The 14710-nt window shown below is 42.0% G+C and overlaps 1 protein-coding gene across 3 annotated transcripts in view; it reads right to left on the reverse strand.

The window, feature by feature from the left end:
- The window catches only part of rasa2 (RAS p21 protein activator 2), a 53585-nt gene extending 39939 nt beyond the window's left edge, over window positions 1-13646 (reverse strand). The window contains exon 1 of one of the 3 annotated variants that reach the window (XM_076282224.1): window positions 13483-13646. In XM_076282224.1, the coding sequence (XP_076138339.1) occupies window positions 13483-13540 (58 nt within the window). In that variant the 5' untranslated portion in view covers window positions 13541-13646. The remainder of the gene's footprint in view (window positions 1-13482) is intronic. The other 2 variants (XM_076282225.1, XM_076282226.1) reach the window with 2 other exon arrangements.
- Between the last annotated feature and the right edge of the window lie 1064 nt (window positions 13647-14710).

The following is a 14710-nucleotide window of genomic DNA, read 5'->3' on the forward strand; positions in this document are numbered from 1 at the left end:
GTACATATATTACTGTCATACAGATATTGTCTTGTCATCATTCATCCACTAACATCAATACAAAGCTGTAAAGAAACCACCTGAAATGTTGCAAAAGATGCAAATGATATGTGAGATTTTACAAGCAACAAACAAATTAGCTACTGGACACACTATGGTGCTCATAGATTATTGGCTGGTTGGCTGCAAAAACTAGAAAATGCTGCTTATTATCAGAAAACAGTATGCAGTGCTGGGGCTGCTTGAAATGGCAAAAACCATAATCAGTATTTTGGTCGATATTGAGATCACGATTTATTAACACGATGATTGCTCATACTCAATGATTTTGGAAACATCATCCATCCATTTTTAGAAACTTAACAGTGAATTAAAATCCATTTTAAATATTATATTAAATAATTCAACTGAAAAACAAATAATAACACATGCAAAAAAAGATAATGTATACAACAGTTACCACTGTAAAGCAAAAGGTGTGTGCTGGACTTACAACTCAAGACAAAACGAGAGCATTGTTGTAAAACGGAATGCAACATAAACAATCGTTATATTTTAATTATGTTGTTTTTATTATCGTTGGAATTCATGGCACGGCCCTATAGTGGTGCTAGGACAAAAATATGACAAGATCTCAACTTCAAGTCATGGCTTCACTCAAAGGCAGCCATTTACAGGCCACATCTGCAATGCTGATTTAGTGGTAAAGTAGTTTCACAGGTGAGCCCTGCTGCTTCTGGCAGCCGAGTCCAGCCCCATACCAGACCAGCACTGACTGACTTCACTGCCCCACACTGGGCTTATAACATAACATCACTAGATGACCTTCCTTTCCGGATCAACCGGGACACATGTCACATAACCACATTCCCACTACTTAGTAGTTAACTACTAAATGCAGAAGGCATGGATGCTAGGCTAGGTAGCCTGTCACTACTGTGCAGCATGTAACCTCAACCCTCTCTCCACTGACTTCGTGGAACTGTAATCCTCTACCTGGTGACCTGACCTGGTGAAGGTCAGAACACTGAGGTCAGTCAGACAGGCATGGTGCTCTGCAGCAGGCGATCACATGTGAACACAGCAAAAACAGGCAAGCCTTCACTTCCTGCAACTCTCTCAATGGTAACTACCACCACAAACAAACAGCATGAATAGCTCTCAATGCCACTTGACACAACAGTCTATAAAGCGCTAAGTGCTTTTTGTATATTTACATTTTATGTAAAAGGATTTTTTTTATTTTATTTACCGTGGCCTTAGGTAGGACCATGATGTTGATGAGTTTTTGGTTTAGATGTTATGAATTGTTTCAGCCCATTCAGGCCATTCAGTTGTGTATGTTATAGATACAAATGCAATCTTGAGCCTTTGAGTATCATAATCCATTTTTCTGCACATAGATTAATTTTAGTTCTGGACTAAAAACTTTCTTCAATGGAGATTTTTTATTGAAGGTTTCTTTTAATCTGTGAGACTACAGTCTTGCAACCACATATCCAGTATAATGGCACATTTTCACATTGCTATACAACAGCTAACATATTTCAAAGTGTTTCTTGAGATATTCACCATACACAAACCACCAAGATCTCATTAACCAAAAAGTATAGCCTAGGCCTATATCTTTGGTGTCATTAGTGATGAAGGCGACTTTGGTCAAGCATTGGAGACTATTTCCTATGTGACCTAATGTTTTTTTATCACACAGTGTCTATTGGCATGGCACCTTTGGCTTAGTATCTTATTAGACTATGTTCACATTGAAGACAATTCCAGTTTGCTTCCCTAATCCCATTGTTCAAATCCAATCTTGACTGTCCACATAGTCATTTGCAAGGGATCAGACTGGATCTGTGTGCTAAGGCACTGTCATCTTTCTGTGGTATTTGCATCGTTTCCTATAGCAATGATTGAGACACAAACAAACACACACACACTCTCTTTCTCTCTCTCACACACATGTACACACACAAACACACATGCACACGCACGCACACACACACACACAAACACACATGCACACGCACGCACACACACACACGCACACACACACACACACACACACGCACACACACACAATATGGTGATAGCTGGCAGTGTGGAGAATGCCATGATGCTGTGGTCCTGACGACAGTGTGCATGCAACAGTAACACAGAGCACTATTTCTCTCAACAAACAACATATTAGTCACTTCCAACACTGCAGGATGTGTATGTCTGTGTGTGTGATATACTGCTTGTCGTTGTGAATTATGATGGTGAAATCCTGTTTACATTCAGAAAGTCACAAGACCAACCCCCCCAGATCAACAAAGACCATCGAATAAATAAACACACATTTCACGTATGGTCAGACTGATAGTAATCAAGCTGAAGAACATTTAGAGTTCATCTTGTCCATGGCCACTTGCCCACTCCAATAATTCCTGTCCACCTACATGAATTGGCTTGTTGCTTTATCAGGATATGTTGTCTCCTATTGAGACAAAATGTAGCCTACACAACTGCATAATTTCCTTTGTGTCAGTGAGAATTACATTTGTGAATATCAAAGCAATGAAATTTAAGAGCCACTTCAATCACAAAACGGAGTCTACAAATGTGTTTGTCAGTGGCAGTGCAGTGCTCTGCTGTTTGGCCTAAACCTCAGCCCAGTTCAGCAACAGTGCCTCTGAGACTAGGGATGACTCGGGTTCCTTTTGCCGTTTGGCACTGGGTGAGGGAAGTTAAGCAAGCGCAAGGCCGAGTTGTGCTAGCGTCAGAGAGACTGGGCGGACGGAGGGGCAGGCGGCCGCGGTGGAGCATGGCGTGGCGAAGGCGGATGCGGTCCTCGCTTCGGAGGCTCGCTGCTATAAGATGTGGTTTCAGGCGCGGAGCGCTAACTTCCTCCCAGAACACCCCTGCCTTCCAGCACCGCTCTGATTCACAAGCCTGCACTCTTAACAACACAGAGAGAGAGAGAGAGAGTGAGAGAAAGAGAGGGAGAGAGAGAGAAAGTGAGGGGGAGTGAGAAAAATAAGGAGAGAAAAGCCTCTTTCAAAAACACCACAGAGAGCAAAATACTAGACTGTGATGGCAGTACGCAGATGTCTCTGTACATCAAAATAATCTCTCTTTTTCTCACACACACTCCCAAACACACACACACACACACAAACACACACACAAACACACACACACACACACACACAAATCTAATCCTGGTGGTTTCATCTCCTCGATGAAACGTGACACACTTTCATGCTCATCCCTCAACTGGGATTATTTTTCCTGGATGTATAGGTCTCGGAGGTCCAGGAACCACATTTAGACACCAAGCAACGCTCCCTCCCTCTTGCCTGACACGACACAAACACACACACACACACTAGAATATGTGTGTTCATCCTGTAGAACATCTCTGCGAGTTCAAACAGGGAAGCGCATGGAGAGCCTCTTGTCCTTTTGTGCCACACAGACCCTAAAGACAGGCGGCAGTGGTGGTCACCCAGAACGTCCTGCCAGCGGTGTCTTGCTGTTTTCTACTCAGGCATGTGCTCGGATAGACAAACATTTGGTGCACACACACACACGTACACACGCCCGCACGCACACACACACACACACACACACACAGGAAGAGCACCCAGCCTCCAAGGGGACCTGTGAGTTCTTCATGATTCTCCAGGGACGAGGAGAAGAGGTATAGAGAAGAGAATAACACCACACTGCAGTCGCCCCGCCCACCCCCCAACCCCCCCAAGCACAAACAGACACACACAAATTGCCTCCTCATCCTCCCTAGGGGTCCTCCCCATCACTCTCTCCTACACACACACACACACACACACACACACACAGGTGCACCGTCAAGTGCGGTGCTGTGTATAGTCTGCTTAGTAACGGAAGTAAAGGCAGACCACAGCCACATGTTGCAAGCAAACGACACCCAGAACAGAGCTAGCACAAGCCCCCGAGACCTCACACACTACATCCCCATACATCTCCCATCTCTTTTATTTCTCTCTTTATCTCTTTTTTCTCAGTATCTCTATCGTTCCTCTATAAGAACCCACCCAAAAACACACACACACACCAGAATGGTGGAAAATGTTGATCGGTGTTTCCTAAAACCAAAGATGCCATCTTCCAATATCTTGTTTAGTTCAAACTCCCAAAATCAAGGACAATACAAGAAACCAGAAAATATTCAAATGTAAATAACTGGAATTGGAGGATGTTTGTTTTTTTTCCTTAAAAAAATAAGAAGGTATAGTACCTGATTCATTGATTATGATACAAGCCGGTCGTTAATTTAACAGTCGACAGCTAATTGATTAATCCAAAAGGCTAAATGTTATAGCTTTAAACATGCACACAAGGGCTGTGTCATACTGGAAAAAACCCTGACCATCTTTTCTCACCAGATGACTTGAATAACAAAAAACAGGGGTCTCTCTGGTAGCTCATAAGCTACCTGTAGCTGCTCATCTGTTTCTGAGAAGCTCTCCAAAAGGTTTAAGGAAAATCTTCATAAAACTGATAACAAAGTCACCTGGTAAACCTGTTACAATTTCTATCAAAGTAAACTCACAGGCTACAAACAGAGAATGTAAAGGCGAAAGGAACCTTAAAACTTATACAAAGCTTATTCAGTTGTTTTAGGTGGAGATCAGCTATGTGAATACATGCTACTAATAGCCTACAAAATGTTGGTGGCTCTCAGCCATGCTTATTTTGTCCAAGTAGCAGTTCTTGAAGGGAAAAAAGACTCCTGAGCTAGAATGATTGAGGAGATTTCTTTGAGCGCAAACCATACTTTATTGCATGTCCTGCAATGTGATTGCAAAATAATGCAATAATATTATGCAGCCTTAATGCATGCCTTCCTCAACTGTTTTCTGTATTCAAGCGACACTATTTCTTTAGTCAGGCAACACTGAAGAAAGATCTGAGACAAGGGAGCAGTTCATGTGGGCTGAGAAACTAAGCGAGAGAGAGAGAGAGAGAGAGAGAGAGAGAGAGAGAGAGAGAGAGAGAGAGAGAGAGAGAGAGAGAGAGAGAGAGAGAGAGAGAGAGAGAGAGAGAGAGGGAGAGAGGGGATGTAGTCGGCACATGCTCTTCTTTTCTTGTGTCAGCTGGCTGGGTCATTCAGAGGGATGGCCAGAGCTTAACCAGGAGCCTACGCAGCAGAGTAGAATTCATGAATGGGCCGCATAAGTGGGTGTGAATGGCTTGTGTGTGTGTGTGTGTGTGTGTGTGTGTGTGTGTGTGTGTGTGTGTGGGAGTGAGGCCAGCTAAGGGGAGTTTGTGTAAGTATGTTTTCGTGTGAATGTGTGAGAGAGACAGAAAGAATGTGTGTGTGCATGTGTTTGTGTGTGTGTGTGTGTGTGTTTGTGTGTGTGTGCATGTGTACGTGCGTGTGTATGTGTGCATGTATATGAGAACGTTAGAGGGAGAATGTATAAGTGACAGAAAATCTGTGCCTGCAGGAGATGATTGTAGTGTGTGTGTGTGTGTGTGTGTGTGTGTGTGATTGTGAGCCATGAGCACTTTAGCTCTTCGCCTCCATCTTCATATTTGTCTGACTGTCTATCTTGTTACCAGAGCGACCTGCACAGACAGGTCGCTCCTCTGAAGCAGGAAAAGAAACCTAATTAATAGCGGCCGATGATTCATTTCCTCTCGCCACGGACTGAACTCCAAGCACCTGTACTCACCTGGTGTTACCTCTGCAAAACCAACAGAAATAACAACGGGAGCCCTGCCAACAAGACTGCTCATGCTGACTGATTGCTCATCCCCATCTATGACTAAAGCAAATGACTTTATGACTACTTTATTATGACATTTATACACAGTTGGTCAATTTACAACTACCATTATCACACTACCTGTGTGTGTGTGTGTGTGTGTGTGTGTGTATGTGTGTTGTGTATATCTTTGGTATATAAGTCTGTGCTAATCCATTAGCATGGATATAGGGGAATGCATATGTGCGTGCATGCTTGACTGTAGCCTGTGTCTATGGTACTGTGTGTGCATGTGTGTGTGTGTGTGTGTGTGTGTGTTTGTGTGTGTGTGTGTGTGTGTGTTAAAGCAGGTATACAGCTCAGCTCTTTAAAGAGCTATTAATATGCGTAATCCCGGAGAGGTGGCTGGGAAAACTATAGGAAATCCTGAGCTGCCGCTAAGCTTCCGCTCGCCTGACCTGCCAACTGCTACAGCCTCCTGCCCTCCCCACACCACGCACAACACAGAACACGGAACACAGAACAGGACAGCGCGGAACCCAGAACAGCCCAGTGTAAAACACTGGACAGCAAAATGCAGAACAACACGGCATAGCACAGTGCAGAACCACACAGAACAGCACTGTGCGGAGCAGTGCTCCTCAGGCCCTGCCATGTCACTCTGGAAATGCCTGTCAAATGACAGAGGTTAAAGGTTACATGCCATTTATATTCGGCCCACATCCAAGACTGGACACAACACCCTTTTGCACAATGTTAGCTAATTAACAAACAAGCAACTGTTTAACGCCATGAAATCTAGTTCCTGACCCTCCATAACACAACATCGGTTGTAGCCTCATTGAAATCTGTCAATGAGAGAGGGAGAGAGAAAGAGACAGAGAGAGAGAGAAAGAGAGAGAGAGAGAGAGTGTAGCGCTCTGATGCTGTGGCAACAGTGTACAGTTAAGGGGAGATTTGAATACAGACTGTTGAAGGTCCACTAACAGAAATTATTTCGCAGTTATCAGACAGAAAACTATTACACATTGTGAACTTCCAACCAAGTTTAACCAACACTCTCAGGATGGATGTGTAAAGGGGAAAAAAATCAGGAAATAGGCTATCAGATATATCTGCAATTCTCGTTTTGTAGTGATCTCGACATATCTTCAGCATAGTGTGTGCATACACCTTTTCCCCCTCAGCATAGGACTATAGGCCTATTTGTTTGTGTTCATCTAGGTTCAACAAATCAGGACAACAGTAATTTGTTGTGCTGCACAGTTTAATTGAGCATGTCCGTTTTGAGTAAGGGTCAAAGTGAATGCGCTTCGTCTCGTCTGATAGGTCAGCCGCTACAGAATTGTACTGACATTTTCCTTGTCGCTGGAAAGATTTGGACATCGATTTGACAATAAGCTATTTATAATTTTGTTTTGATTTTTCCCCCGCAGATAATGAAAATGCCCTTAATGGGTGTCAGGAAACATAAATTAGATGGCCTTGCCTTTACTGGAAATGGGGCTAACCATTGCAGAGTTAAAGTGTTTATACGGGTTTCAGCATCAGCCAAAATAAGATGTACAGGACCAATTTGGACCGATCTTCAGGCCTGTCAACTTCTTCACAATCTATAAAAGTGAGAGCAGCTCTTTTGTCATGAAGCTGTTCATTCTTGCGAGTAGATGAGGCGGCCTGTTAGGACACACACAATGGATGCTAGTGAACTGGATGTGGACAGTGAGTACTAAGCAGCAGCAATTTAGGCTTCAGTATCTGTGCAATGATAAACTGCTGGAGTAGAGAAACCAGCTACTTTTTAAAAACATTTCGGTGAGTGTGTTTATGCCTCACCACACTACCACCAGATGATACCATGACAAACAGACTAGCATCACATCCATTGCATGCAAAACTGGACTATGGCATTAGTATCAGCACAGCAGCATAGCTCAGTTGAGCTCGGTAGTGTTTAAAAGTTTAACTTTTTTTCCTTTTATGTTTGTGTTTGTTGCACAGGATTGGGTTGTTGTGACAGTCAAATTTCCTTTGAGATGAATAAAGTATTTCTTATTTGTATTCTTAGTAGGGATGCACGATATATCGGCGGCCGATATATTATTAGCCGATAAGTGAAAAAATGAAATATCGGTCCGATAACAGAATTCTGGCAGATAATTTGCGCCGATATTTTTTAAAGTCCTAATTTAGGCCTACTTAAGGTCCGTCCTGCTACACTGAGCTACTTGAGCTTGGTTGGCTATACTTTTTCCTCAATATAATGTTAGCGGTGTGAATGTATTTCACCACACTAACAAAATCTGTGGATATGCATTCATTTGGGAATCTGTGCATCTCAAAATCCTCTCGTGAATGATCCGCCATTTAACCTTAACAGAGCGGAGCTCAGCCCTATCTAGAGCCATCTTGTGCTTGTGTGTTTGCACTTTACCGCGCTGGTCGGGGAAACAAATAAACAAACTTGTTAGTGGGACGAGTACATAAGTAGGCCTATTTCTAAGTTGTGTTTTAGTATTATATTTGCATTACTTTAGCTTGGGTTTTGTATTATTACCTAGAAATATGCTAACCATTCGTGCTTCAGTTCCAGACAGGTCATCATAATAAGTTATCAAAACCTTCGGGGCTAACGCCTTTCATTTCTGCTGCAGCAGGTTGTGCGCAACAGAGTAGACGACATGAGATACAGTCTGAGGAGTTGCAGCTTTATTCAGTTACCCGCAGTTGAAACTAAACCTAAGTTTCCCTCACAAACTCTGATTTGCTCGCTATACTGTAGCTTATTCCAAGCTGAGCCGTTTGTGAGCGTTTAGTCCTAAATGAAAACTATTCAAACTCTCTAGCCACTCACTCGCAATTCACTGACGTCAGGTTCACTTAAAGGAGCCACACATACTGTAGGGCTAGGCTACTGTTATGTTGTTGACTGCCATACTATTGAGGACTATTATGAGTTCTGTCCATCATTTGGAGGTAGGTAAAATTACTGCAATAAAATTATGCTTATTAAATGCTTTCCCCAAATCAATTTTCAAGAGTAATATTATCGGTTATCGTATCGGTATCGGCCACAACAAACCAATAAATATCGGTTATCGTTATCGGCCCTAAAATTCCATATCGGTGCATCTCTACAACAAACCAATAAATATTGGTTATCGCTATCGGCCCTAAAATTCCATATCGGTGCATCTCTAATTCTTAGTCTAATTTGTACACTGGCTCGCCAGGGGTGGTAAAACTCATAAAGAGCATGTGAAGCGAGTCTAAACTGAAAACCCTACATACATTGTTGCTTTTCCGTTGTGCTGGAAAAAGAGGGAGACAAGAGAACGGGACAGGGAGGAAGAGAGAGATAGAGAGAGAGAGAGAATGAGAAGGAGGAAGGGAGAGAGAGAGTGAGCAAGGACCTCTATCAGTAGCAAGAGGAACAGGCCTGTTTCGTAAGAGGTTTAGAAGCCCGTGGTGGTAGTTCCTCTAAATGCGAGAGTTTCCTCACAGCTCATTGATGCGTAGCGTAGCACTGAAACTAGGGGTGTGAATTTGAGACCTCAATATTACAATGACATTCAGTTGCCGAGCGATATTGGCATTTTTAAAATTGAAGAGATTCTGGGAATACTACAATTCCACTTCCAACATTACATTACATTAGGCTATAGGCTATTTTGTATACTTAACTTTTTAGATTGAATAACTGAATATAGCTTACAAATGTCCTGTTCACCAATGTGTTTATAATAATAATAATAATAATAATAATAATACAGTAACAATAAAGAACTGTTTTTTTTTTCTGTGACTATTTGAAGAACTGTTTTGAATTGTAACTGAAAACAGTTTCTCTCACATCTAACTGAAACCCCTTACTCTATGCCCAGCTTGACACCTGTAGATTTGGCACAAACACTATCTGGAGTCAACATGAGGAGTATGAGTGAGTGTGACTTTGTGTGTGTGTGTGTGTGTGTGTGTGTGTGTGCGTATACGTGCGCACACTTGTGTACACCTGCGTGTTCCACCTGCATCTGGCGTGAGCATGTAAATAGCTCTGTTTGTGTAAAGGAGACACTGTCAGAGTCAATGAACAATAGATGTGGCTATGCTTTGGAGGTGACCTATAAGCCTTGCATTAAAATGAGAAAAAAGAGAGATTGGGATCATGGGCCTGTAACTTGTTATTTCCTTACAACACCTGATTTACACATTATTATTTCTTATATACAAGCTCATCTGACAGCCAAACAACATAGGAGCGTCAGAAACAACACTTGAGTCGCTTTTGCACAATCATAAACCCACTAACAACCCCACAACTGAAAAATGCTAGTTTCCTGTTTAAGTTTCGTAAAATGGCATAAATATTACTCACTCTCGGTCTGACAGCTAGTCATCTTTGAATTACCACGTAAAACACATCATCATTTTCAATACCTTATTTAGGTCTCATCAGTCAGCAAAATTACATTGTTGTCTGATTCGTTTGTGCCCAATGGTTACATGTTGTCTGTTGCCAGTTTGTTTTTCTGCTGCTGTTGTAACAATGTAATTTCCTCTCATGCGATTAATAAAGTTTATCTGATCTTATCTTATCTTCACATTAACAGACAACAACGGTAAAGCGATCTGACTTTAGCTTGTGCGGACTGCAGGCATTCAGGCCTGAGCCTCCAGTGACAATACTGCTGTAATTGCTGAATGATGGCAGAAGAACAAAAACAGCGGATGCAAAGGGAGGCCGAACAAATTAACCGGCATCCAGGCGCACATGGTGGATAAACAGTTCATAAATTGGTTCACAGTTGAGTGGCTGTACGGTTACTGCCAGCATCCTGTCAAAACCTTATTCAGATGCGCACATTCAAAACTTGTGGTTGACTTGGCAGGACTGACGCAAAAATTAATTTGCCTAGAAAACAGTGAACCTAGAAAATATTGTTTTTCTTTTTTTTTTCGAAAGAAGGAAAAATAATGTCCATCCCTGTGTTCACAACACCCCCATTCTGAGGAATCCATGCATGTCATACATAACATCCTGTTAGCCCGCTCTTCTGCTGTGCTTCCAGTGAATCGTTGCCAGTGGTTCGCGCAAATAACACACTAACTTTGGCTGTGTTCGCTGCTCTACACACTGAGATGCTCTGCTCAATACAAAGGGCAAAAATAAAATAAAAATCTAGCCTTCTGGCAAAAGAAATTGAAGGGCGACCAAATCAAACCAGCCTTGCGTCCGTGGTATAACCATGGCATTTGTTAGGTGTGTGGCAGACAGAACATTTAAGCAGAAGGGAAAGGGCCGATGGCCGGGCTCAGAACACCTGTGGATAATCCTCCCTGTCCTGACCCTTACTGAGCAGCCTGCAGTCACTTATCTCCTCAGTCCACTCAGGTGAAAACTCACAGAATAAGACGGTACACTCAGGAAAGAAATAGCTAATACCAGTAGGCACCAAATTACATCAAAATAGGTACTAACAATAGCCTGCAGATGTGAAATCTTTTTTTTTTTAAAAAAAGGATTAAAAACAGGCATTTACTTTCTGCACTAGGCCAAAGTAATAAAAATAGGGTTTGTGTAAAGATGAGCATGGAACATGCCCCAACAAAAACAAACAACAGTGAATAATGTGCCAAGTCAGATGGAGGACAGAACAATTTTCAACTGCAAAATGTGTGGCTCTGACAAGACCTCTTTGTGGCCTATGCATGTCCATTTTCCGAAACAAGAAACCATGCCAATGCCAAACACCATGCTGATATCACATGGTTTCTTGTTCTTCACTTTAGCAGTGCAAACACTATTTGCCCCATCAACTGTAGACCAATCTCTGCAATGATGTATTTGATTTCTCCCTGAACCATATTACAGTATGTTTAAAAAGAAATCCACAAGACTTGCCAAGCAGTAACAATAACAGCCAAACTACCATTTCGGCACATCTCAGTTAATATGTATCAACTTTAAAGACAGTTCAGGTTTTAAGACAGCTTTTAAAAATAGGAAATTAATCAACTTAATTCAACCTGAACTACACCAACACTTGTCAGTGCTATACCCTCAGCTTTCAATCACAGATGTCACAGCCTCAAATACCACAGGTGCTACCTATTTGACATTACTCTTTGACATTACAGTAGCTGTGTACCTGGGTTAATGTAATTAATATGCTTGAGAACTAATAGCTACTTCAGTGCCCAGCTAGAGGGCCATTAGCAGTGATGCTTCACCAAAATGAAGCGCAGAGACACGGTGTGTAGGAAGTGAGTTGAGGAGGCACTTGGGAAACCCACTGGAATTGTACTGTAAATGAATCACCTCTATTATAGTCCTTTAATGCGAGCTGTTGTTTAATGGACTGGTCTGATAGCGGGTTTGTTTGTAAGCTCTCATTGATAAAACTGGATAAATAATCCTTTGTGTTACAGCGAGAACAGTTCTTAGCGCAGCCCGGGTTTTTCACTGTAACGAGGGCATAGTGGGAGTATTTTACCAGACTTATAGGGGTTTGCGTTAACTAACATCAGGATGATTTATTATCATCTAATACATTTATTAATTGTGTGAGGCAAAATTACCCGGAGTCATTCTTGCACTGGCCAAAACGACTGGGAGATGTTTTCGATGTAGCTGGAGACACTGAAAACGGTCTATATTCCCAGCTATCGATAGCTATTCTGACAAGTTATGTGGTCATGATACATTCTATTGTAGGCCTAGACTATTGCGCTTTTTTGAAGTTTAAAGTTTACACGGCACTGTACACAGCGACGCATATAGCATACTGTTGAATTGTAATAAATTGTTAATCTAACAACGTAACGTCATTGTCAACACTTCCTACAATACCAACAGCATGTAACGTTAGTTTACAGCTCTGCTCGAGTATGCTTCGAGTATACACTTCAAGTTAACCATCAAGCCATTTTAGTGGCGATAGCTAGCCAAATATCAGCAGGAGTTGTCAGGAATTGGTTTGACACATCGGTCATTTGAGTTTACGGGATTAATTAGAAATCCACAGGCCACTATTAGTTTCAGAATATAACACAACTTCCTGCCACGAGTATGTCGCAAGTTTCGTTGAAAACTGAGAGTCCAATCTAGCCCGCATTTCACGTAAGTGTGATTCATTCACACAACTGTTTGCTAGCCGCGGCAGCTTGATCAAAGTAACCATTGATATCGAACAGCGATATTTCAATTACATGATGTAACGTTAACCTGATAGAGTAGTAACACCACATTTGAAAGCTTCTGCAATATAATGACAAACTGCCAAATAATTAGGCAGCAGCTTCTGCTAGCTTAGTTAGCAATCTCGTGTGTTGTGATTCGTACTATGGCTAGCAAGTTAGCAAGGTTGTATGAGGGCTTGCTAGCATTATATGGAACAGGGGCATGCTCGTTCAGATGTCTGTCTGAGTGGTCATTTTAAAAGTGTCATCATTGAAAAAAGATAGTAGTACAAATGTAATTACATGGTTAGTAATGCTGTAACAAAGGCTGTGTTTATTGGGAACGGAGTTATATCATACGCATGTAGTAACGTTAACGTTATTAGCTAGCACAGTTCACAACGCTTCTCCAGCGTTAAGCAAGTAGTGACTGGGTCTCGCTCCCTGTGTGTATGTGAGTGCGTGTGTGTTGATCGCACCGCGCCCCTCTTTTTCGTATGTCGATCACTTTTAATGCCCCTCTCTACTCTCAGACTTTGAATACAATCAAGCAGCTCGTCGGACTTACAGATCTTTCCCCGTAGACTTTGTAAAATCCGAATTTTCGTGTCGTCTTCTTCCGCCATGGTTCAAGTTCTGTCTATATCTGTACAGTACATTCAACACTTAACTATCACATCCGTTTATGAATGCAACCTGACGTCCAGCCCACCGTGGCGTCACTACGAACTCGATTGGTTGAAGCCACACGCTGACATCAGACGAAGGATTTGTGTGAATCGGCTCTCGGCTCACTAGTCCAACAAACGGAAGTCCGGTGGACGGCTGGCTTTAAAGAAGATTGCTACACATCTTTGTAGCCTAATTATCATGTTGCAATAAATATGATGCAGTTTAAAGCGGTTCTGAAAATTATATGTCGTCTCTACTAGCCTATATCATGGAGAGTCCTTAGATGATGCTGGCAAGTAGCCTGAAGGAGAGAAAGTTATTCCTGAGTACAGTAATGGACCGTAATGGCTACAAAGTAGCCTACTACAGAAACAACTAGTTGGGCATGTGAAAAGTCTACATTTAGATTTAGATTTTAGATTACATTTACTGTAGTCTACATGCTTTTGTGTTTTACCATTATGTATTTAGTGATAGTTTTCTGGGTGTGGTTCATTTTACATTTATAATAATAATGCATGATTATAAAAGTTGTAGTAGGCCATTGCCAAGTATGACAGTTTAGAAACTTTCCCTAAAGTGGTCTTAAAGGTGTCTTTTCTTTTGTATTTTCGAACTATGATAGGCCTATCCCCTGGGATTCTGTTCAGTGGCAGAATTATGTGTGTTCATGAGTTTAGGCTAAATAATTAATATGAATTAAATATATGCTCTCAACCAAATCTGAATTGCATACACAGGATCCACTATCAGACCCTCTCTTGTGCAGAAAGTGCAGAAAAAGGCAGCCTCATGGTAGCCGCCTAGGGGTTACTGATGCAAATTAACAGTGCAGGTTGGACACCTCAATTGCTCATTAAACAGAATTATAATCTTGGTCTTAAAGATACATTCTACTTTTTTTATATATATATGTATGTATTATGCAGTGTATGTATGTAGGCTCGGCCTATGTAGACTACTGTGCAATGTTGTGTTATCTATCTCTCTGTCTGTCTGTTACAGGTCATTACACCAGTGGGCCGCGGCTGAAGTGCCCTTGAGCAAGGCACCTAACCCCTCACTGCTCCCCGAGCGCCGCCGTTGTAGCAGGCAGCTCACTGCGCCGGGATTAGTGTGTGCTT

The sequence above is a fragment of the Alosa pseudoharengus genome, unplaced genomic scaffold (genome assembly GCF_046254945.1).
Source record: "Alosa pseudoharengus isolate Yale_2024_CS ecotype anadromous, Long Island Sound unplaced genomic scaffold, YU_APseudo_1.1 YU_APseudo_1.1_scf_13, whole genome shotgun sequence".
NCBI lineage: Eukaryota > Metazoa > Chordata > Actinopteri > Clupeiformes > Clupeidae > Alosa > Alosa pseudoharengus.